This window comes from Aythya fuligula, chromosome 33 (genome assembly GCF_009819795.1).
Source record: "Aythya fuligula isolate bAytFul2 chromosome 33, bAytFul2.pri, whole genome shotgun sequence".
NCBI lineage: Eukaryota > Metazoa > Chordata > Aves > Anseriformes > Anatidae > Aythya > Aythya fuligula.
The window spans coordinates 585,755-608,376 of NC_045591.1; the positions used below are offsets into that span (position 1 = coordinate 585,755).

The 22,622-nt window shown below is 60.9% G+C and overlaps 2 protein-coding genes across 2 annotated transcripts in view; both read right to left on the bottom strand.

Moving 5' to 3' along the window:
- Positions 1-22,622, bottom strand: part of LOC116500231 (zinc finger protein 208-like) — a 437,615-nt gene that overhangs the window by 258,581 nt on the left and 156,412 nt on the right.
- LOC116500213 (complement C4-like) lies at positions 1,221-20,497 on the bottom strand. Its single transcript, XM_032205126.1, is given in 41 exon segments — positions 1,221-1,362; positions 1,902-2,034; positions 2,644-2,727; positions 3,014-3,103; positions 3,514-3,603; positions 3,678-3,780; positions 4,025-4,099; positions 4,638-4,728; positions 5,539-5,743; positions 5,846-5,939; positions 6,018-6,077; positions 6,407-6,577; positions 7,052-7,218; positions 7,434-7,599; positions 8,013-8,129; positions 8,541-8,697; positions 8,774-8,849; positions 9,196-9,393; positions 10,085-10,174; positions 10,267-10,318; positions 10,663-10,863; positions 11,264-11,403; positions 11,763-11,833; positions 11,920-12,031; positions 12,167-12,361; positions 12,841-12,912; positions 13,376-13,502; positions 14,213-14,368; positions 14,750-14,932; positions 15,580-15,765; positions 16,118-16,288; positions 16,613-16,725; positions 16,918-17,041; positions 17,209-17,317; positions 17,830-17,926; positions 18,035-18,117; positions 18,742-18,830; positions 19,051-19,121; positions 19,697-19,883; positions 20,152-20,349; positions 20,351-20,497. Coding segments are annotated over 41 exon segments (5,193 nt in total).

Sequence of the window (22,622 nt, forward strand, 5' to 3'; positions counted from 1 at the left end):
GAGAATATATCAGCCCCTGCCCCTTCACTCAACCTTGTGAGGAAGTTGTAGACCACGATGAGGCCTCCCCTCAGCCTCCTCTTTTCCAGGCTGAACAGGCCCAGTGACCTCAGCTGCTCATCATATATCTTCCCCGCTAGGCCCTTCACCATCTTTGTGGGGCCAGCGACAGGGCCCAAGGGAACGGCATGGAGGTGCTGCGGGGCAGGCTCAGGCTGGCTGTTCAGAAAAGGCTCGTCACCAACAGAGTGGTCGGGAACAGGAACAGGTTCCCCAGGGACGTGGCCACAACCCTGAGCCTGCTGCAGCTCAAGGTGTAGGGCCTGATTTTTGGGTGGTCTTGTGTAGAACCAGGAGGTGGATTTGATGATTATGGTGGGTCCCTTCCAACTCAGGATATTCTATGACTCTATGACCCCAGCATGGATTCAGTGACTCCCAGTTAATCCCAACTCTGTCCCCTACATGGTCCCAGATGCTCCTGGCTGCCACCAGCAAATCCCAGTTGCTCCCAGTGGTCCCCAGTGCAGTCATAGTTGCTCCCAGCATGAACTGAGTTGCTCCCATTTGGCTATAGCATTGAGCTAGTTGCCCCCAGTTTGGTCCCAGATGCTCTCTGTTTGTGCCATCGTGGTCCCAGCATGCCCAGTATGCCAGCAGCTGGTTGCATTCGCTTACGGTTTGCCCCACCATGGTCTCATTTGCTCCCAGTTTATAGCCGATTGATCCTAATTGTCCCAGTGGCTCCCAGCTGCCCCCTGCAGGTACAAGTTGCTCTCCATTGACCCACGTGTGGGTTTATTTGACCCAACACAGTTCCAGTAAACAACATCCACATCCTTTCCCTCATCCACTAAATGGGATAATTGACCCCAGCATGGGCCCAGATTCCCTCAGTGTGCTGCCTGAAGCTCCCAGTGTCCCCAGTATGGTCCTACAAGCTCCCATGTCCCCCAGCATGGTCCCCATTGCTCCCAGTTGGCCCTAGAAGTTCCTAGTTTCTCCCAGCTGGCCTCAGCATGGTTCCAGTTGATCTCAGCACGGTCTCAGTTGACACTTGTTTATTTCCAGTTGACCCCAATTGATCCAGATAGGGCCCCAGTTGCACCCAGTGCAGTCTGAGTTGTTCCCAGTGTGGTCCCAGTTGCTCCCAGTAAATCCCAGTTGCTCCCAGTTGGCCCCAGCATGGGTGTCCTCCAGCGGGACCACGTGTCCCCGGCTCACAGCTGGCAGCCCAGCTGGCCAAGGCGGTTGCGGAAGTCCTGCAGCTGGGCACAGCGTCTCCGCAGCCGCGTGGCCCCACAGCGGGCAGGGGATGGCACCTCTTCCACCCATGACTGGGGGCTCAGTAAGTACTGGGGGCTAGGGACAGGGACACGGGGTCAGGGACAGGAAGGCAACAGGACATGGGGACATTGGGGACACACTGGTACATGGGGGATATAGGTGGCAAAGAGACATTGGGGGCATTGGGATGGGGAGGGGGACAGGGGCATAGGGACATGGAGGGACATGGTGGTTGTGGTCACATGGGGGTCATGGGGACGCTGGGACATGGGGTCACAAGGACATGGGGTCATGGAGACAGGAGGGACAGCTTGGGGTCATGAGGCATGGGGGCGTGGAGGACATGGGGACATGGGGTCATGGAGACAAGGGGGACACAGAGGCATGGGGACACAGGGACATACAAGGACATGGGGGGGACATAGGGTGGGCAAAAAGATATGAGAGGACTTGGGGGACAGGAAGGCATGGGGACACTGAGGCACGAGGACACAGCAGCACACAAAACTACAGGGAGATGTGGGTATGCGGGTATAAAGGGACATATGGGGGCCATGAGGGGACACAGGGTCATAGGTCTATGGGGATATAGGGGGCCTCAGCCCCCTTCTCACCGTCCTTGGGGGTCCCGTGTCCCCCCGTCCAACCCCATCACCAGGTAGGTGTTGGGGGAGCGCAGGCGCAGGGTGCAGCTCTCCCTCACCAGTATCCGCCGCCGCTCCCCAGGGGCTGCCGCTGTATCCTGCCCTGCACCAGTATGCACCAGTACTCTGCAGTGCAGCGCGCAGCCTGCTCTGCCCGGGTTTTCCCAGTATGGCCCAGTGTACTCTCAGGTTCTTCCAGTACAGCTGAGAGTCCTCACTGTACAGCCCAATACCACCCTAATATTGCCCAGTACATCCCAGTGCCCCACAGCATGGCCCAGCCACACCCAGTTACAGCCCTTGACCACCCCAGCATGGCCCAGTCTAACCCAGTACCCTCAATTATGACTCAAGATTTCTCTACGTTGTGCTTGTGGACATCCAGTGCCTCCCATTATACCCCAGTCTACCCATTTTCCCACAATATGGCCCAGCTCCCCACACCATGCAGCCTAGGGCCATCCCAGTTTGGCCCACTATAACCCAATACCCTGCAGTCTCACCCCCCAGTCTCTCCCTGTCCTCCCAGTATACCCACCCAACCTCTACCACACTTAGTTCTCCCAGTTTCAACCCTCAGTCTCTCCCAGTTTCAGCCTTCATTCCTTCCCAGTGCTCCCAGTCCCTCCCAGTCTCCCCAAAAAGCACCTCCTAGTTCCCCCCAATCTCACCCCCTGTCCCTCCCAGTACCTCCCAGTCTGCGCAATCTCACCCATCAGCAGAACCTCCTGGATTTCCGTCTCGAACCCCACAAACGCTCCGACCTCATTTTGGGTCAGCACCTGAACCACCATTGCTGGGGAAGGGGCAGACCATGAGGGTCATGGGGGTCACGGGAGTCGTGGAGACCACAGGGGTTATGGGGTCCAGGGCGTGTCCCCATAAAGGGTGCAGCCCAACAGGGTTATGGGTGCTAAGCGTTACAGGGGTGCAGCAGAAGCTTGGGCGTCGGGGGGGACAATTGGGGTTCAGGATGGAAATTGGGGTTGAAGGAGGGGTTTTGGGGGGTTACGGTGGAGTTCAGGGTGCAGCTGGTTAGGGGTGCAGACAGTTTGGGGTTGTAGGCAGTTTTGGGGGTTCACCATAGTCAACGCGGGGGCTGTAGCAGGCGAAGTCGAGGCGATCGTCGGCCGTCAGCTCCTCCGTCCCCCTTTGGGCCCGGGGACACCCACCTTGGGGGATACGGCTAGGTGAAACCCTGGAGCCCCCAGAATCCACCCCCCTCATATACCAGGGTTCCCCCCAAAATCAACACGACTCCCTCACATCAACAGGACACCCCCCAAATCCTAGCTCTCCTCCCCCCGCACCACGATACCTGCTTTCGAGTTCTCTCCGTGTCCTCCACGTCCCCGTGTTCCTCCATTTCCCAGGACCCCACGTCCCCCCCATTGCCCCGGTGTCTCCTGAACCCCACCGTTCCCCCCCCCCCCAAACCCCAGCTGCTCCCTTGAACCCCACGGAAGTGCGTGGAGGGGGGACCCAGTGTGGGGGTCCCCAGGACTGTGTGGTGATGAGGTCCAGAAAGTGGGGGGTCCCTTGGGTGGGGGGGTCCCCTGGGTCTGGGGGACGTGGGGCCCACCTTGTGCGCATTCGCAGACTTTCGGGGAGCAGAGGGTGGCCACAGCGCTGCTCCTGCGGGGGGCGCTGTAGAAGACGGTGCAGCGCCGAGCTGGGTGGGGCAGAAGGCGGGGTCTGAACAGACACGCCCCCTCCCCGGGCTCCACCCCCGGAGGCCCCGCCCACCTGGCTCGTAGTAGTCATAGATGACCGCCATGGCGGGCTGGAGCTGCCCCACAGCCACGTCCTGTGTTGCCCCGAAGCTGAGACACTGGCGCTGGGGGGGGACCTGGGGACATGGGGAATACGGAGAGGAATCGCGGTACAGGGGGGACACGGAGAAACAAGGGGCCAGGTAGGGACATGGGGATCCATGGGGACATTGGGGATATAGGGTGGCATAGGGAACGTGGGGATACAGGGGGACATGGGGACACTGTCCCGCTCCCATCCCCGTTTCCCCACTGTCCCCAGTCCCTCCCAGCCACCCCCCCATTGTCCCACAGAGCTCTCCGACCTCCTGTGCCCCCCACCTCATCCAGGTACAGCACCAGCCGGGCCCCGTCGAGCTCGTAGTGGCTTATCCAGCGATCAACCACATCCCGCAGCTAGGGGGAAGACACTGGCACCCCAGCACCCCAACACGCCCCCACCCCAACGCCCCCACATCCCAACCCCCGAGCACTCCCGTGGCCCAACATCCCCCACATCGCATGCCCAATGACCTGACTCTCCCCAAACCCCAATAACCCACCACCCACCAGCCTTATATCCTCGAACCTCAACACCATGTCCCCAAACCCCAAAACCCCAAATTCCAGCACCCCAAGTCCCAACTCTCCCCAAACCCTCAAGTCCCAACAGACCCAAATCCCAACGCCTCCAAATCCCAACTCTCACCAAACCCCAACAAACCACCCCCCACCACCCTTACACCCCCAAACCTCAACACCCCCATGTCCCCAAACCCCAACACCCCCAAATCCCAACACCCCCAGGCCCCAACTCTCCCCAAATCCCTGCCACCCATCACCCTTACACCCCTCTACACCTCCCCACCCCAACACCCCCCCAAAATTCCCATTCCCCGCTACCGCCCCCCACCGTGCCCCCCGCAACCACCAAGGGGACCAAAGTTCCCCCCACCTTGTCCAGGTCAGGCCGGTGGGGCCGGAAGCCGCTGAGCAGGGAGACCTCGACCACAGCCATTCCTGCCAGCCCTGCACCTGGGCCCCGCCTACATCCAAGCCCCGCCCATCAGGGGTGGGGCCATGAGGCAGAACAGGAAGTCCCACCCCAGTAGACCACCAAAACCCCAGCGAAACAGGAAGTCACACCCTTGTGCATGGGCCAAGCAGGAAGTCCCACCCACGCCACTCATAGGCCAGGACTACCAGGAAGTACCGCCCCCTACTGGTGGGCCCACAGAAACATGGAAATAGGAAGTCCCTCCCATAACTGTGGCCAAAATGAGAAGCTCCCTCTGATGCCCCTGATTTTGGGCAGCCACAGGAAGTCCCGCCATCACAGACCAGGCCTAGAAGGAAGTCCCGCCATCAATTTCTGGCAGCAACAGGAAGTTACTCCCTTACAGACCTAGTCTAGCAGGAAGTCTTGCCCCAACTTCCTGCAGCCACAGGAAGTCCAACCCTCTCAGATCTGGCCTAGCAGGAAATCTTGCCCCCAACTTCCTGCAGCCACAGGAAGTCCAACTCTCTCAGATCTGGCCTAGCAGGAAATCTTGTCCCCAACTTCCTGCAGTCACAGGAAGTCCAACCCTGTCAGACCTGGCCTAGAAGGAAGTCTTGCCCCCAACTTCCTGCAGTCACAGGAAGTCCAACCCTGTCAGATCTGGCCTAGCAGGAAGTCTTGCCCCCAACTTCCTCTAGTCACAGGAAGTCCAACTCTCACAGACCCAGCCCAGCAGGAAGTCCCGCCATTAGGAAGCGGAAGCCTTGGCCTGAGGGTGGAAGAGGAAGTCCTGCCCACAAACCCTGCTGACACAGGAAGTCCCCCCGCCCCAGGGACAGGAAGTCCCGCCTCTCACCAGAAGCAGACCAGGAAGGCGACCTCGCGGCCTGGGTCGCGCACATCCCGCCGCTGCCTCTGCCGGGCATCCCACAAGGCCATGGGGCTCAGGGGGGGGGCGGCCTCTGCAAGCCCCGCCCCTCCTGCAGGCCCCACCCCTTCTGGAGGCTCCGCCCTCCCCTCAAGCTCCTCCTCCTCCTCATAGTCCTCGTAGTCCTCTTCATCTGCAGGAGGCAGCTACTTGAAACGCCAGATCTTGCAGGGAGGGGGAGGGGCTAGTGGGGGTGTGGCCTAGGTGGGTGGGGCCAGTGTGGGCGTGGCCTCACCTTGATAGATGATGGGGCCGGTGATGGCCACCTCTAGGCCCAGCCCCTGGCAGGTGGCGTTGGGGGGCGACATCAGGCGGAACTGGCGCAGGACCTGGGGACAGCGGTGAGGGTAGGCGGTATCCAGGACCAGGCCAGTCACCGGAGGCAGTGTCCAGGCCCAGCCACTCACCGTGAGGGTCCCCTCGCCGTGTCCCTCCACCTTCACCGTCACCGGGCTGCCCAAGGGCACCTGGGGGACATGGGGGTGTGGAGGAATATGGGGTCAAAGCAAGGAACAGGGGACGCCAACGCCCCGTGTCTACTTGTGTCCCCCCCCTCTGCATTCTACCATGTTCCCCAAACCTGATTCCCATATGTCCTTCAAGTCTGCATGTCTCTCCATATCTTCCATGTCCCCATGTCCTTCATGACCCCATATGTCCCCCAAATCATGTCCTCATATGTTCCTCATATCCACACGTCACCCATGTCTTCCATGTCCCCATATGTCCCCCCATATTCCCAATGTTCTATGGCCTCCCTGCCCTGTCCCCATACATGTTCCTCCATGACACCCACCCGAAGCTCCTGCTCCAGCGGCTCCAGGCCAGGCTCCAGTGTCACTTGGGTGCCCCCAGGACCTCCTCGAATCCCCCCCGGCCAGGACAGCCCCAGGTTGAGCCCAGATCTGGCCCCACGTCCCCATTGTAGCCACATCTGGGCCAGTGCCTCCAGCGCCACCAACGTGTCCTGCGGGTCCAGGAGTCCAGATGGGTTAGGGACCTCGGTGTCTTGTCACCGTCCACCTAAAGCACACCGGTGTCCCAGAGCACCCAGATGTCCAGGACACCGAAATATTTCACAGAATCACAGAATCACAGAATTTCTAGGTTGGAAGAGACCTCAAGATCATCGAGTCCAACCTCTGACCTAACGCTAACAGTCCCCAAACCCCCACCTCAGGGGACCCAGTCATACAAGTGACACAGTTATCCATGAGATCCTCAACCTCTGGGGACCCAAATGTCACCCCCCCACCCCAGGTGACCCAGGCATCCTGGGTTTCCAGGATACTCCAGTATCTGGGTCACCCTCACCCCTGAGCACCCAGGTGTCCTGGTCACATCCAGCGTAGGGCACTCAGGTGTCCCAGGGGACCCAGACACTCGAGATACCCCCACCTCAGGGGACCCTAGTGTCCCAGTGCCCCCAGCGCCCGGGCACCTGGGTGGAATGGAAGCCACCGCCGTAGTTGCTTTGCTCACGAAGCCACTGGGCTGCCCGGCTGGCTCCGGCAACATCGTGGCTCTGCAGCAGCGCTAGGAGCCCGTAGGCCGTCGCCTCCACGGTGGCTGCAGGACCCCCGGCCGGCCAGAACTGTGCCCGACCTCCTGCCAAGGGACAGTGCCCAAGGGCAGGGTCATCAATGCCTCAGGACACCCAAAACCACCACCCCGTGGGGAGAAGGAACCCAGGAGCCACCAACCCATGGGGACCCAGGTGTCCAGGTGCCACCAACTCACGGGAAGAAAGTTGTTCTGAAGCCACGAACCTCTAGGGACTCAGGTATTGAGGTGACCCCATGGGGCCCCTGCCGTGTGCTCACCGTGGGCCGTGCGGGCCAGGCGACGCAAGCGCTCCACAGCAGGTTGTGGCCCTGGGGGGCTGGTGTCCACCAGTGCCAGCGCGTAGGCCGTGATGGCTGTCCCAAAGGTCCCCAGCGTCTCCACGTGGCCCCGCAGGAAGGTGGATGCCTGGGACAGTGCCTTGTCCTGCGGCACCAGGACATGGGATGTGAGGACACTGGGACATGGGGGGACATGGGAACATGGGGGGACATGGAGGACACTGGGGACACAAAGGGTATGGGGGGACACTGAGGGATGTGGGGACATATGGGGAACATGGAGATATGTGGGGGCATGAGGACATGGGGGACACTTGGGGGACATTGGGGCATGAGGGACATGGGGGATATGACAGGGGTGTGAGGACAGGCGATGGCACCCAGGACCGGGACTTGGGGACATGGGAGAGTGAGGACACCATGCAAGGACAGACAGGGGGACACCACAGGGGACACATGAGGGATGCACAAAGACGCCCATAGGACCAGAAGGAGACACGGGGGCATTGAAGACACAGGGAGGGGACATGGGGACATGGGGAGGGGATGGGCACACACCAGAAGTTGCTGCTCGGGGCTGTCTGGGGGCAGGAGCACGCGGGTGCTGTGCAGGGCCACCACCACGAAGGCCGTCAGGGACACAGTGGCCTCCGGGCCTGGGTCTCCAACACCGCCCTGGGGACACAGGGACAGCCAGGTGGGGGTGACACAGGGTCTCATGGGGGGTTGCAGCGGGAGGGTGCATAGGGACATTGTACGGGGACGTGGCATGGGGACTTTGCTTGGGGATTGCAGAGGGACACTGCATAAAGACGCTGCATGAGGACATTGCATGGGGGGGACATTGCACGGGGACACTGCACGGGGACATTGCATGGGGACACAGCATGGCATGACGACATGGCACGGGGCAGTGACACAAGGAACCCTGCACAGTGCCTTGCACGGGCTCTTTGCACAGGCACATTGCAAGGGGACATCGCGCAGGACCCTCACGTGGGGACATCACAGAGGAGCGTTGTCCCAGCAGGAAGACGTCACCTAGGGACGTGGCACGGGGACAGGAGACAGCCGGCGGCCACCCACCTGCATCTCGCGATGTATCACGGGCTCGTGCTCCACGAAGGCACCGTCCGGCCGCTGCTGTCCCAGCAGCCACCGCAGGGACTCGCTGGGGCCATCGGCATCCACCGGCAGGTAGGGACGGGACAGGGCCATCACGCGCAGCACCAGCGCCGTCAGCCTGCACCAGGACAGCTGCCACCGTGTCCCCGTGTCCCCCCCCCAACATGTCCCCAAGTCCCCGCGTCCCTCCTCACCAGGTGCTGCTGCCCCGGTGCAGCCAGGCCCCGTAGGAGCCGTCGCTCTTGCGGAAGCTCTGCACCCGCTCGAAGCCTGTGGGGACATGGGGGACATTAGGGACATGGAAGTCACCACTTCCACCCCCCTTTGTAGGGCACTGCGCCCTCCCAGAGCATTGCACACACTGCTGCAACCCCACAGAGCATTGCAAACCCCACTGCATCCCCCACGTAGCACTGCACACCCTGCAGGGCATTGCACACCCCTTAGAGCATTGCACACCCCATAAGGCATTACACCCACCCTATAGCATTGCACACCTAATTACATACCCTATAGATTATTGCACACCCCATAGAGCATTGCAGCCCCCTTCACAGAGCATTGCAACCCCCTCAGAGGGCACTGTACCCCCTCAGTGCCTCCATGCCCCGCTCACCCCGTTGTAGGGTGCTGAGGCCACGTTCGCGGTGCCCAGCAGGCAGCTGCGCCCACCCCTCACTCTCGTCCAGGTAGCGCAGAGTGGCAGCAGCAGGGGCCAGCACCATCAGCGACTGCTCCCCGCAGCCCCGGGGGGCCCGCAGCAGGGTCCCCTTCACCCCCAGAGCCCCCTGCAGTGCCCAGCCCGGTACCCGGCCTGTGCAGGGCAGGGGACACGGTGACAGGCATGGGGACGTGCACGGGGGACATGGGGATGTGCGTGGGGACATGCACAGGGACATGGGGATGTGCACGTGGGCATGGGGGAATGAAGGGACACAGACACCCATGGGATATGCACAGGGACACACACAGGGGCATGGGGACACACATGGGGGCATGGCCACACACATGAATATGGGGACACACAGGGGCAAGGACAGAGATACGATCACAGCTGGACACCAAATGTCCCCACCACCCTATCCCCATGTCCCACTGTCCCTCTTGTCCCCACCACCACGTACCTCTGTCCCTCCCCCTGTGGCCCCACCATGTTCCCAATGCACACCCCCAAGTCTCCCTCCCCCATCCCCACTACTTGTCCCCTGTCCCCATGTCCCCACCATGTCTGCACCCCCATATCCCCAACAGCCATCCCTATGTCCCCACCATCCCCACATCGCCATGTCCCCACCTCCACGTCTGCATGGTCCCCATGTCCCCACCCGGTGTCCCCATCCCCATGTCCCCACTTGTCCCCATGTCCCCACCACCAGATGCCCACCACATCCCCACCACCATGTCCCCACCGTGTTCCCAACACCCAGCGCCACGTCCCCACCATAACTCCATCCCTGTACCCCCGTCCCCATGTCCCCAGCACCCATCCCAATGTCCCTGCACACCGGTGACGCGGATGCTCATGCTGAAATCCCCATCGGGGACAATCTCGGCTGGGACATCCCCTGGCAGCTCCAGGGTCCTGCCCTGCTTGTCTGTAGGGACAATGCATCAGGGGGTCCACAACCCTGTGTGTCCCCCCAGTCACCTGGGTCCCCAGGCCGGACCCTTGGGTCCTCAGACTGACTGTTGGTGTCCAGGACGTAGCTGGTCTCCTCCAGGTGCAGCTCACCCTCGGGCTACAGGAACAAGCATCAGTAGGGACCCTGTGTCCCCAGGCACCAAAGGGACCCCGGCGTCCAGGGTCACCAGTGACCCTATGTCCCCAAGCACCAAGGGAACTCCAGTGCCCAGGGCCACCAAGGACGTGGTGTCCCTGAGCCTCAAGGGACCCCAGAGCCCAAGGCCACCAAGAACCCTGTGTCTCCAAGCCCTAAGGGGACCCCAGTATTCAGGGCCACCAAGGACCTGGTGTTCCCCAGCCCCGAGGGAACCCCAGTGTCCAGGGGACACAGGAGGAGATGCCAGTGACCAGGAAGGGGTCCAGGTGACAAGATCCTGGGGCCACGCCTCCAATTCTCACCTCGACGTGGAGGATGTGGGTGACACGGTCACTCAGCCCCCAGGGCCCGCGGGCGGTGATAGTGATGGGGACGTCCCCAGGGCGCAAGGCCACCAAGGTGAGGGGCACAGCAATAGCCCCCCCAGGAGGCAATTCCAGGTCCTGGGGGGCTCCATCCAGCGCCGCACATATGCCCTCAGCCACTGACAGCGTCACTGTCACCTGCATCACCATCACTGTCACCCACGCCGCCACCGGATGGGTAGGGGCTAAGGGTGGTTATGGGGCAGCAGGTGTCTAAGGGTCAAAAGGGTACAAAAGGATGCACGGGGCACGAGGGGTATCTGTGTGTCACAGGGGTTATCTATAGGGCAGAAGGGACATCTGTAGGGCAGGGGGTGTCCAGGGAGCACAGAGGGATATCTATGGGGCAGAGGGGTGATCTTTGGGGTATCCGTTGGAAGGAAAGGGGTATCTACGGTACAGTGGGTATGTATGGGGTTAGAAGGTTGTCTATGGGGCAGCAGGGTTATCTATGGTACAAGGGGTACCTCTAGGGTAGAAGGAGTTTCTGTGGGGCAGAGGGTGCCTATGGGGTGTCGGGAGGGTTTGGGGAGCTCACGTTGATGCTGTGGGGCAGCCTGCTGTGGATGAGGGGCTGGAGCTGTAGCTGCTCACGGGGTCGGGCGCTGGGGGGCAGCCGCAGGGCCACGCGCACATCCTGTGTCACCGTCACCCGCTGGGGCACAGCCACACACAGCCCTGCAAGCGCCCCGTCACCACGGGGCAGGGACACACACACGTGGACACGGGGGACATGGGGGGCATGGAGACATGGGGGAGATGGAGACAGCATAGGGACATGGGGACGTGGGGGTGATATGGGGGGACATGGGTAACATGGGGGGACATGGGAGACATGGGGACACCGTAGAGACATGGGGACACCATGGGGAACAAGGGATGGTGGCATGACATGGGGTGGCCATGTCACTGTGGAGCGACGGGGGCAGCAGGAAAGGGTGACACGGGGATACCATGGCGTGTGGGGACATGGACAGGACAAGTCACCATGGGGGAAGCCACCACATGGGGCCACCAAGGCAGGTGGTGACACTCACCCACGCCGGGGATGATGGCAACAGCCTGAATCTCCCAGGTGGTGATGGAGTCCGGGAGCAGCACCGACATCCTGGGGACACAGAGATGTGGGACACAGGGACACGGGGACACAGGGACATGGGGCTGAGGGGACATGGGGTGACCCTGCAGTCGCACCGAACGGAGCCATCGACAGGGACCCTGCGCCACAGCCAGCTCTCGGGGAAGAAGCTCCGGGTCGGCACCTCCTCGTCGTCCAGCAGCTGCTGCTCCAGCGCCGCCTCCAGCACTGCAGGACCCAGGGAAACCCATGCCCTTAAGCACTGCCACCCGCAGTGTCCCCACATCCAGGATGTCCCCACATCCTGCCACCCACGGGGACCCCAAATCTGGAATGTCCCCACGCACCACCACCCCTGCTCACCTCGTGCCAACCCCCCGGGCTGTCCCCGCCGGCGCAAGTCACGGGCCAGGGCACAGCAGTGCAGGAAGGCGTCACGACACCCCCCGGCCGTTGTCACCCGCTGTCCCCGCTGGTCACATGTCGCCCGCACTGGCAGCGCCGTCGCCCCGTCCCGGCAGCAGCGCCATGTCGCTGGGTCACCCCGCCACTGCCCCGCTGCGGGAACGTGTTGGTGCAGGGGACACACACACACAAGGGGACATGGGGACAGGTCAGGGTGACACCACAGGGACACATGGGGATAGGGGTCATAACCTTTGGGACACATGAGCAATGCCACATGTAGTGGGGACATGTGGGGACATCTGTGACACCACGGGGACACATGAGAGTGCATGGGGACATGTGGGTAACACCATGAATATGACCGAGGGAGACACACGGGGACACAAGTGACACTTCAGGGATGTGTGGGGATGTGGGTGATGCCACAGAGACACATGGGGACACAGGTGACACCATGGCCATGGCATGTGGGGACAAGGATGGGGATGGGGACCTGGGAACAGGGATGGGGCCAAGACCACTGCTGAAAGCCACCACTGAGGGGGACAGGGCGAGGGGCTGGGACTGGAGGGCAGTGGGGGGACACGGGGACACAGTGACACAGGGACAAGTTGACATTGAGCACTCACCCTTCTCCTCCAGCAGCTGCAGGAGCTCCAGCGAGCGCCGCTGGCGGGGAGGAGACGGGGGACAACCAGGACCTAGGGAGGGGGACATCCAATGCCACCATCTCCTCATGCCCCCCAGGTCCCCATGACTCCTTATGTCCCCACATCTCCCCTATCCCCATGTCCCAATGTCACCACGTTCCCCCCCATATAGCCCTGTGACCCCCATTTCTTCATGTCACAATGTCCCCATGTCCCCCGTGTCATGTCCCTCCCCATTCCATGCTCCTATAACGCCATGTCCTCCATGATGCCTTTGTCCCAATGTCCCCATATCCCCCCCATACCCCCATGTCCCCTATATCCTCATGTCCCTGCCATGTCCCATGTCCCCCAATGTCCCCCATATCCTCCCATATCCCTCACGTCCCCCACATTGTCCCATGTCCTTCATGCCCCCCGTGCCCCTCCATGTACCCCCAAACCCATCCATGTCCCATGTCCCCCTATGTCCCCTGCACCCTCCGATGTCCCCCATGTCCTCGTCCCTACTCACCTGGCCCCAGGGGAGGGGTAGCTCCCCCCATCCCCAGCACAAGTCCCGCAGCCCTGAAGATCCCAGCAACATTGGGGCCCCCGCCAGGGTTGCACCCCAAATCGCTGCTACCCAAAACTGCCTTCACCTGGAAGGCATGGGGGGAATCACCCCATGTCCCCAACGTGTCCCCAACGTATTCCCAGGGCCCCATTTCCACAGGGTATCACCAAAGCATCCCAGGGGTTTACAGGATCCTAGGAGGGTCCATGGGATTTAGAGGGGACTGAGGAGTTTTGAGGGTCCCTGGGACTTGGGGTTCTGGGTTTTGGGGTGCAGAGGGATTTGGGGCATCACCTTCAGGTTTGGGGGGTGGTGGGCTTTGGTGTTACTGAGGGTTTGGGGTGCTAGGTTTGGGGGTTTTAGGGAGCTGGGTTTGGGGCTCCCAGGGTTTAGGGATTTGGAAATCCTGGGTTTGGGGGGTTTAAGGGTGTGAGGTTTTGGGGTGTTGGATTTCAAGGTGCATGGTTTGGGGGGTTTGGGGGAGGTCTGGGTTTGGTGTCCTCACTGCTTTGGGGTTTTAGGGTGCCGTGTTTTTGGCAGGTGCTTGTTTTTGGGGACCCTGGGTTGGGGGGGCTGTTTTTTTTCAGTATTGGGGTGCTGGGATTCAGGTTTTAGGACAGCAAGTTTTGGGGTCCCCAGGGCTGGGGGGCTGTGAGGTTTGGGGGTGTCAGATTTAGGGACGAGGGTATAGGGGGTTGGGGGTCACCAGGACTTGGGGCTTTGGGGTGCTGGGTTTGCAGGGGGAGGCGGGTCCCCAGGTTTTGGGGGTGCAAGGTGCGGGATTCGGGGTGTCACCTTGGTGGGGCCAAGGCGGTGCCGTGGCTCCAGCGCCAGCACGGCCGTGTCGATGGCCCCCAGGGCCACGGTGGTCGGGGTCCCCGTGGTCACCGTCACCGTCAGGGAGGCCTGGGGACGCAGGTCGCGCCCTGGCGAGGGCACCACTACCCGCACCTGCCACAGCCCCACCACTCCAGTGTGAACCAGTATGGGCATTGGCAGCTCCCAGTGCTCCCAGTGCCCCCCCTCAACTCTCAGTGTGTGCCCATTGCCCCGGTGCTCTTAGTGCACTGCAGTTGTTATCAGTGCTCCCAGTGCTCCCAGCTGTTCCCAGTAGCCCCAGTGCTCCCACTGCCCCAGCAGCTCCTGATCTCCCTGCTGCCCCCCCGTGCTCCCAGTATGCCCCAGTGCCCCCAGCAGCTCCTAGTCCCTCCCCCTAGTACATCCCAGTGCTCCCAGCAGCTCCTAGCCCCCTCCCCCCAAGTACATCCCAGCACCCCTAGCAGCTCCGAGTCCCCCCCCACTCCCAGTACATCCCAGTGCCCCCAGTAGCACCTGGTCGCCACAGGAATCCACCACGGGTGCCCCCCAGCTGCCTGCCACCAGCTGCCCCCCAGCCTGGAAGAAGGCGACGACGCGGAGCCGCGGGACCATGGCGGGTGTCACTGGCAGCGTCACCTCCGTCACCGTCCCCCGCTGCATCGCCTGGGCTGCCACCAGCCGCCCCCGTGCCACTGCCTGCGTGGGGACGTGGGGACAGAGGGAGAAGGGACAGGGGGTGGTCAGCGAGGAGCCCCTCGGGGGTAATGCAAGGGGCACCCGTGCAACATGTGGCATGCAAATGTTGCACATGCAGCATGCAGTGCGTGATATGCACGTGCAGGATGGTGTGTGCAACATGCACTCACAACACTGCAACACACACACACGTGCAACACATGCATGCTTGACAGCATGCGCACACAACATACAACACACAGCATGCACATGGGACATGCAACATGCACGCAACACCACGTGCAACGTGCAGCATGCAACCCACAACATGCACTCATGGCAGCATGCACGCATAACATGCACTGCACGCCATGCACATGTGACAACATGCACGCATAACATGCAATGCATGCCATTCGCACGGGATCTGCACATGGGACGTGCACCACGCATGTGACACAGTGTTCATTGTGCACCATGCAACCCAACGCACGACATGCATGCGTGACACGCGTGCATGCACCCTGCAACATGCACACGCAGTACATATCATGCACCCACACCCACTCATGGCTCCGGGGGCTTGCAGAGGTCCCTGGGGAGGTCCCAGGGGGTCCCCATTGAGTGGGGGGGTGGATGCCAAGGGGTCGTGTGGGTGTGGGGCTCACCAGCACGTGGAAGAGGCGGGGGGCCGGAGGGGGGCCCAGGTCACGCAGCTGCAGCCTCAGCACCTCCCCAGGTTGCAGGGGTCCCCCCGGGCCCCCCAGAAGCAGGAAGCGCCCCGAAACCGCTTCCACTGGGGCCACCGTCATCTGCGCCTGGGCTGGGGGGCCATCTGCCTGCCCTGCTTCAACCTGGGGGGGGGACCCAGAGCACTCATGGCAGCCAGGTCCCCTTCCTTCTCCTGCAGTCCCCCCACAGCACCCCATGCTCCCCGTGTCCCCCTGTGTCCCTGTGGCCTCCGTGTCCCCCTGTCCCCTTATCCCTATATTCTCATGTCCCCATGTCCCCTGTGTCCCCCCATGCCCTCATACATCCATGCTCCTATGTCCCTATACCCCTATTTACCCATGTCCCCATGTCCCAATGTCCCCCCATGTCCCCATGCCCCCATATTCCCATGTCCCAATGTCCCCCCATTTCTGCATGTCTCCCCATATCCCCCCATGTACCCCCATGTCCTCTTGTCCCCGTGTCCCCACTCACACTGAGGTCGAGGGCCGTGGCTCCGCTGGGGACGTTGATGGGGATGACGATGGCGCCGGTGGTGTCAGCCCGAAACTCGATGGGGGGTGGGGAGGTGGCCCCTGTCACCCCCACTGTCACCCGCACCCCGATGCCAGGGGCCGGCTCCCCCCCAGCATGCAGCACCCGGCCCTGTGGGGAGTAGCGCTCACACCAGGATGTGCACAAAGCCTTGCACAAGTGTGCACAACTGTGCACCCCCTTGCACGAGCATGCACGAGTGTTCCCCAGGCCTTGCACGGCCTCGCACAAGCATGCACAAGCATGCACCACCACCCAGAAGGGCTTGCATGGCCATGCACAATCCTGCACAAGGATGCACCACCAACCTACGGGGGCTTGCAGAGCTGTGCACAAGCACGCACCAGCTCCCACAAGCACGCACCGCCAAGCACAAGGGCTCGCACGGCTTTGCACAAGCATGCGCGAGGGCTCGCACATTTCCCACGAGCTCACCAGGAGGGTGAAGGGGGCCCCCGGCACGAAGAACCGGGGCGTCTCAGCCAGATCCAGGGCCCAGGGCGAGGCCACCAGGGCCACCGTCGCCTCCTGCTCCACCAGCTCCCCGCCTGCACCCGGTGTCGCTGGGGTCAGCCCGGGGGGAGACTCGAACCCATGGCCCCGCAGGGACACGGTCCCTTGTGGCCCACCCCAGCGACGCCCCCACCACCCTGGCCACACCCCCACAGTTTCCTAGCCACGCCCCCTGCCCACACAAAGCCCCGCCTCCTCCCTAGCCCCGCCCCTAACCCCGCCCCTACCTTGTGCCTCCACCACTGCAACCGCCAGGCGCAGGCGCGCCCCCTGCAGGTCGGGCAGCGCCACACCAAGGGCGCGGGCCATGGCCAGCAGGGACACGTCCAGGGAGGCGTGGCCTTCGGTCACCTAGCAACAGTGGGCGGGGCCAGGAGCGGTGGGCGGGGCCGGCAGCGAGGGGCGGGGCCAGGGAATGAATGGGGAATTGAGACGCGCCCGCGTTTAGGGGATCCCAAGGATGGGAGAGGTGGGGGGGATTTGGGGTCTTCCCCCGGGGGTCCTGGGGTGATGCTCACCCGGCTCTGCTGCTCCAGTCCCCGTAGGAATTGTCCCCCTCGGCCCCCAGCGTTGAGGAGCCCCACGCGCAGCTGCGCGTGGCCCCCCACAGGTGCCCCATCGGGGAACCTGGGGGTCCGCAGAGGTCAGCGGGGCCAGGGGGTCCCCAAAGGTTAATAGGGTCGGGGGAGGGGGGTTGGGGAGGACTGCAAAGGTCATCCAGGGTCAGGGGGCGGTTGGGGTTAGGGAAGGCCCAAAAGGGTAGGGGACGCAGCTTGGGGGGGGGGATCAGGAGGGTTGTGGGGTCCCATGGAGGGTTTGGGGGGCTGAGGAGACCCAGAAGAGGTCCTGGGGTGGGTTGTTCATTGGAAGGGGTTGGGGTCCTGGGAGGGGTGAGAGAGATGGGGAGGGCTGGAGGGGGTCCAGAAGGGCTTTGGGGGGGTCCTGGAGGAGCTTTGAGGGGTTGTGGGGGCTGTTGGGAGTCACAGAGGGAATTTGGGGGGCCCTGGAGGGGGGGAATTGGGGATATCATGGGGGATACTATGAGGATGGGGGAGTTGGGGATTTGGGGGGGGGATTGGGAGGCCCATGGGTATCTTTAAGGGGGTTTTTGGGGGGTCTCGGGGGGGTTGTGTTCATACTGGACGTGGAGGTGGACGCGCAGCGGGGCCAGCTCAGGCTTGCTCAGCACCACGAAGCGTGGTTCGGGGCGGATCCGTACCTCGAAGCCGGGCAGGGCTGGGGGTAGCAGCGGGGTTTTGGGGGGATGCAGACATTAGGGGCAGCCCTGAGCCAGCACCGGTTGCCAGCCAGGGGTCCATTCCCTCCCCCCGAACCCCCACTCACCGTACTTGCGCACCTCAAAGGCAGCTGAGCCATTGGTGTCCGGGCTGGCCGCCAGCTGGGCCCGCACGTGCCACGTCCCTGGCCTGGGGGACACGGGGGCACCTGTAGCCCCTACGGTCCCCTATAGCCCCCCCCCCATAGCCCCCTATAGCTCCTTTAGCTCCCTATAGCCCTTATGGTCCCCAATAGATCCCATAGCCCCCCTATAACCTCTATGGTTCCCCATGGCCCCAATATCACCCCTATAGTCTCCAATAGCCCCTTTACGGCCCCTATGGCCTCAGTGGTCCCCTATAAGCCCTTTATGGCCCCTATAGTACACCAATAGCCCCATAGTTGCCACACCCCTCCAGCTCGCCTGCAGCCCCCTTTAGCTCTGCCTGTAGCCCCCCATATTCCCCTCTAACCCCCATGGCTCCTAGTTCCCTACAGCCTCCATAACCCCCAGGCACCTATAGCCCTTCTATAGACCCCATAGCCCCTAACCCCTTGTAGCCCCATGACACCCCACTGTGCACAACTAAGCCTCACCAGTACCCCCAAAATACAGCCCCCATAACACTCCACAAACCTCTACAGCCCTCCTTAGCCCCCTATAGCCCCACAGCCCCATATCCCCCCATACCACCCCACAGCCCACTACCATCCCATGTCCCCCTACTGCCCCATAACCCCCCCAGCCCCATAGTCCCCCCCACCCCACTCACAGGGCAATGTCAGGCAGCACCAACTGGTCGCTCAGCACCGTGTCCAGGGGCACCCGCTGTCCCTCCCGCACTCGTGCCCCCAGAGGGTTCTGGGGAGAACAGAGTGAGTATAGGGCCCACACTCAGCCCCAAAACCCCAGCCCTCTAGGGCTGTCCCACAGCCCCAGCCTTATAGGGCCACCCCAGCCTCATAGGGTTGCTCCACAACCATAACCCATATAGGGCTACCCTAGCACAACAGCCCCAGCTCTATAGGCTGTCCCAGCCCCATAGGGCCACCCCACAGCGACAGTCCCATAGGGCCCATACCGTGATGGTGACCAGGATGGGTTCGGGATTTGGCTGCAGCTCAGGGTCCATGGAGAAGACACGGAAGCGCACTGCGGACATAGGGCCATATGGGAACATGCAGGGTTTATGGGGTTGTAGGAAGCTCTATGGGTGCAGGGTAATATATAGGGGTGCAGGAAGATCTTTGGAGGTGCAGAACAATATGTAGGGACATGTGGAGCTATAAAAGGTACAGGGGGTTGTAGAAGAATATAGGAATATAGAATATAGGAAGCTCAGGGAGGGGTATGTGGTGCAAGAGGGGATATATAGACATGCAGAGAGCTGTATGGGGAATGAATGAAGGCATCTGGGGATATTTGGGTGGGTTGGGGTGTATGGGATGGAAATGGGAGGATTTGGGATGAATTGGAGGGGTTGGGAGGTTTTGAGCTGATTTGGGTGAATCAGGAAGATTAGGGGTGGATTTGGGGGATAAGGGTTGATTTAAGGGGAAATTGGGTGGATTTGGGATAGATTTGGGGGGTTGGGAGCATTCTGAACAAATTTAGGGGATTTGGAAAGGATTTGGGGGATTTTTTTTGGCTTTGGCTGGATGGGGGACATTGGGATGGATGGGGGGGTGTGGGTAGATCTGGCATGGATCTGGAGTGTAGGAGCTCACCTGTCTGGCGGGGGGCGTAGAGGGGTTTGTCAGTCTGGATGATGAGGTGGCCTCGGGACCCCCCCAGGGCCACCCGCACCAGTCGGGTGCCAGGGGGGGGTAACTGGGCACTCCGGGCCTCCAGGAGCAGCACCCGGCCCCTGGCCGCCCGCAGCACCCCACAGCGCTCAGCCTGTGCCAGGGTGACCTGCAGAGGACATGGGGACATTGGGGAGACATGGAGGGATGCAGGGAACATGGGGGCAGGGGGGGAATGGGGACATGGCAGGGGGGATATGGAGGGATATGGGGGGACATGAAAGATAGGGAGGACCGTGGGGGACACTGGGGACACAGGAGACATAGGGGAGCATGGGGGGGACATGGGGACATAGAGGGAAATGGAGAATGTCCCAGAGCCCTTGTGCTCCACAAGGATGTCCCCCAGTGCCCCCATTGCCCCCATGTCCCTGTACCTCAATGTGCAGGAGCTGGTTGAAGTCATTGTGAGATGTAAGGGAGAAGGCGGTTGGGGGTGCACAGGGCCCTGCACCACGGCTGCCTTCAGGCCACGCTGTCACTGTCCCAGTCACCGGCCCCACAGCTGCTACCAGCAGTCCCAGGGGTGTCCCAAGAGCCGCACGCCGAGGAGCCACCAGCACGAGCCTGGGGGAGCCATTGCCTGACCCACGGCTGCCACCAGCCCCAGAGCTGCTTCTTAGCCTCCCCTGTCCCACAGGTGTCCCACAGTCCCTCATAGACCCCATAAGCACCCTGATGCCACAGTCCCCATAGGGGTCCATAACCCCTCCCAGATCCCATTGGAACCCCATACAGCCCCAGACCTGTAAACCCAACCCCTCCAGTCACACTGGTGCACAGTAATCCCCCCCCCCCCCCCCCCCGTTCCCACAGGGCTACATAGCACCCCAACCCCTTAGCTGCCCCATCGTTGCTACCAGTCTCACAGCCTTCCCAGCCCCTTAGCTGCCCCATAGTCTCTCACAGACCTTGTAGGGCCTTCATAGTCCCCACCAGCCCCGCAGATGCCCCATGGTCACCCCCAACCCCATAGCCCACCCTCCCAGTCCCATAGGTGCCTCATAGCCCCATACTCAGGGTCCTGGGCATTTCCCCCCATCAGTGGCAGGAAGAAGAGGAGGAGGAGGAGGCCAAAGGCCCAGCAAGACCCCATGGCGCTGATGTTGTGAGGCTGCCAGGGCCAGGGACACAAGGACACTGGAGTGAGGGTCAATCATTAACTGGGGTGGGCGGGTGTCTAGGTTCGCCCACAGGCCCCAAGGGCATCGACCCTGATCAAGGATCCACGTGGATGAGGGGAAACAGGAGGGGAGGGTGCTGTGGGGAAATGGGATATGAGGGTCTACGGGGCAGTGGTGGGGAGGAGGGGGGCTACGGGGCTGTGGAGGGTATGGGACCCCAGGAGGCAGGGGGAAAATGAGAAATCTATGGGCACGGGGGAAATGGGTGTCTCGTGGGGTCTCTGAGGTGCAATGGGGAGAAGCTCATGTTCTAGACCATCTAAAGAAACTAAAGGTGCACAAGGCCATGGGACCTGATGAGATAGATCTGTGGGTCTTGAAGAAACTGTTGAATATATCTGCTAAGCCACTGTCCAGTATAATTGAGATGCTGTGGCAGCCCAATGAAATTTCCACTGACTGGGAGACAGGAAACATAACCCCCATTTTTAAAAAGGAAGACCCAGGGAACTACAGACCAGTCAGTCTCATCTTTGTGCCCAGACAAACAGTGGAGCAGATTCTCCTGGAAATTAGCCAAGGCTGATGGAGGTCACAGAGGTGATTGGTGACAGCCAACATGGCTTCAGTAGGGACAGATTGTGCCTGACAAATCTGGTGGCCTTCTACAATGGGGTTACAGTGTTGGTGGATAAGGGAAGAGCAACTGATGTCATCTACCTGGACTTGTGTAAAGCATTTGACACTGTCCTCCCCATGACATCCTTGTCTCTAATTAGAGAGACATGGCTTTGATGAAGGGACCACTTGGTGGGAATTAGCTGGATTAGTATTGCTTTTTGTCCTGGGTGTTGCTGAATCAGAATAGGACTGACTATGTAGTACATGTTATTCGGTGACATATGCATACCTTTCAGCAAATAGTGTAAGGAGAACACTCAAAGACCTGTTGGCTACCGGTCCTGGCTATGGTCCTGGCTGACAGACCATGAGACCATGGAGCAGGGGACGATGCATTTTACTGCTATTATCTTCCATTCTAATTGCAGGCTTTATGCTTTTTTTTTTTTTTTCCTTTTTCTTTTTCTTCATCGTATTTATACCAAATCTCTGTGCGCATCACTTCTATCCAAGCCAGTATATGATGTGTGTGCTTTGCCTGCCAAACCACTCCAGAAGCTACAGCGCTGGACCTGGGTGGACACAAGTCTCACGTGCAAGCGAGTGGCACCAGGCACGCTGTATTTCCACTCCTGGTGGTCCATCAGTGGTAGGATTTGTTTACTAAAATGCACTCCTGATTGACAGGACACCCGCCATTGCAATCACAAATAAAATAGCTTCACAGAAGACCCTGTCTGAAGAAAATTATTTGACATCTTTCTCACAGAAATGGCCCCCAGCTGGGTCCTGCCCGATGCCAGCTGCCCCCGTTCCTGGGGACAATTACTAATTAACTGTTTTTGTTAACTCTTTTTTATGTGAAAGGATGTAAAATGTGCACTTTGATGAAGTGATCCAGGCCAAGATGATCCAGACCTTACAGATATCAAAGGGAAGACTCATTAAGGAACGATTTAATCAGAACAACCATTTTGTAAGGTAAAACCCAACATACTCCCCTGAATGTGGAACTTGTTAAAAACATTTGGCTGAAAAACAAAGATAAATGTATCATAATGGGAACTGTCTGTAAATTAACCCAGGGGGGTGCAGGGTCCTTT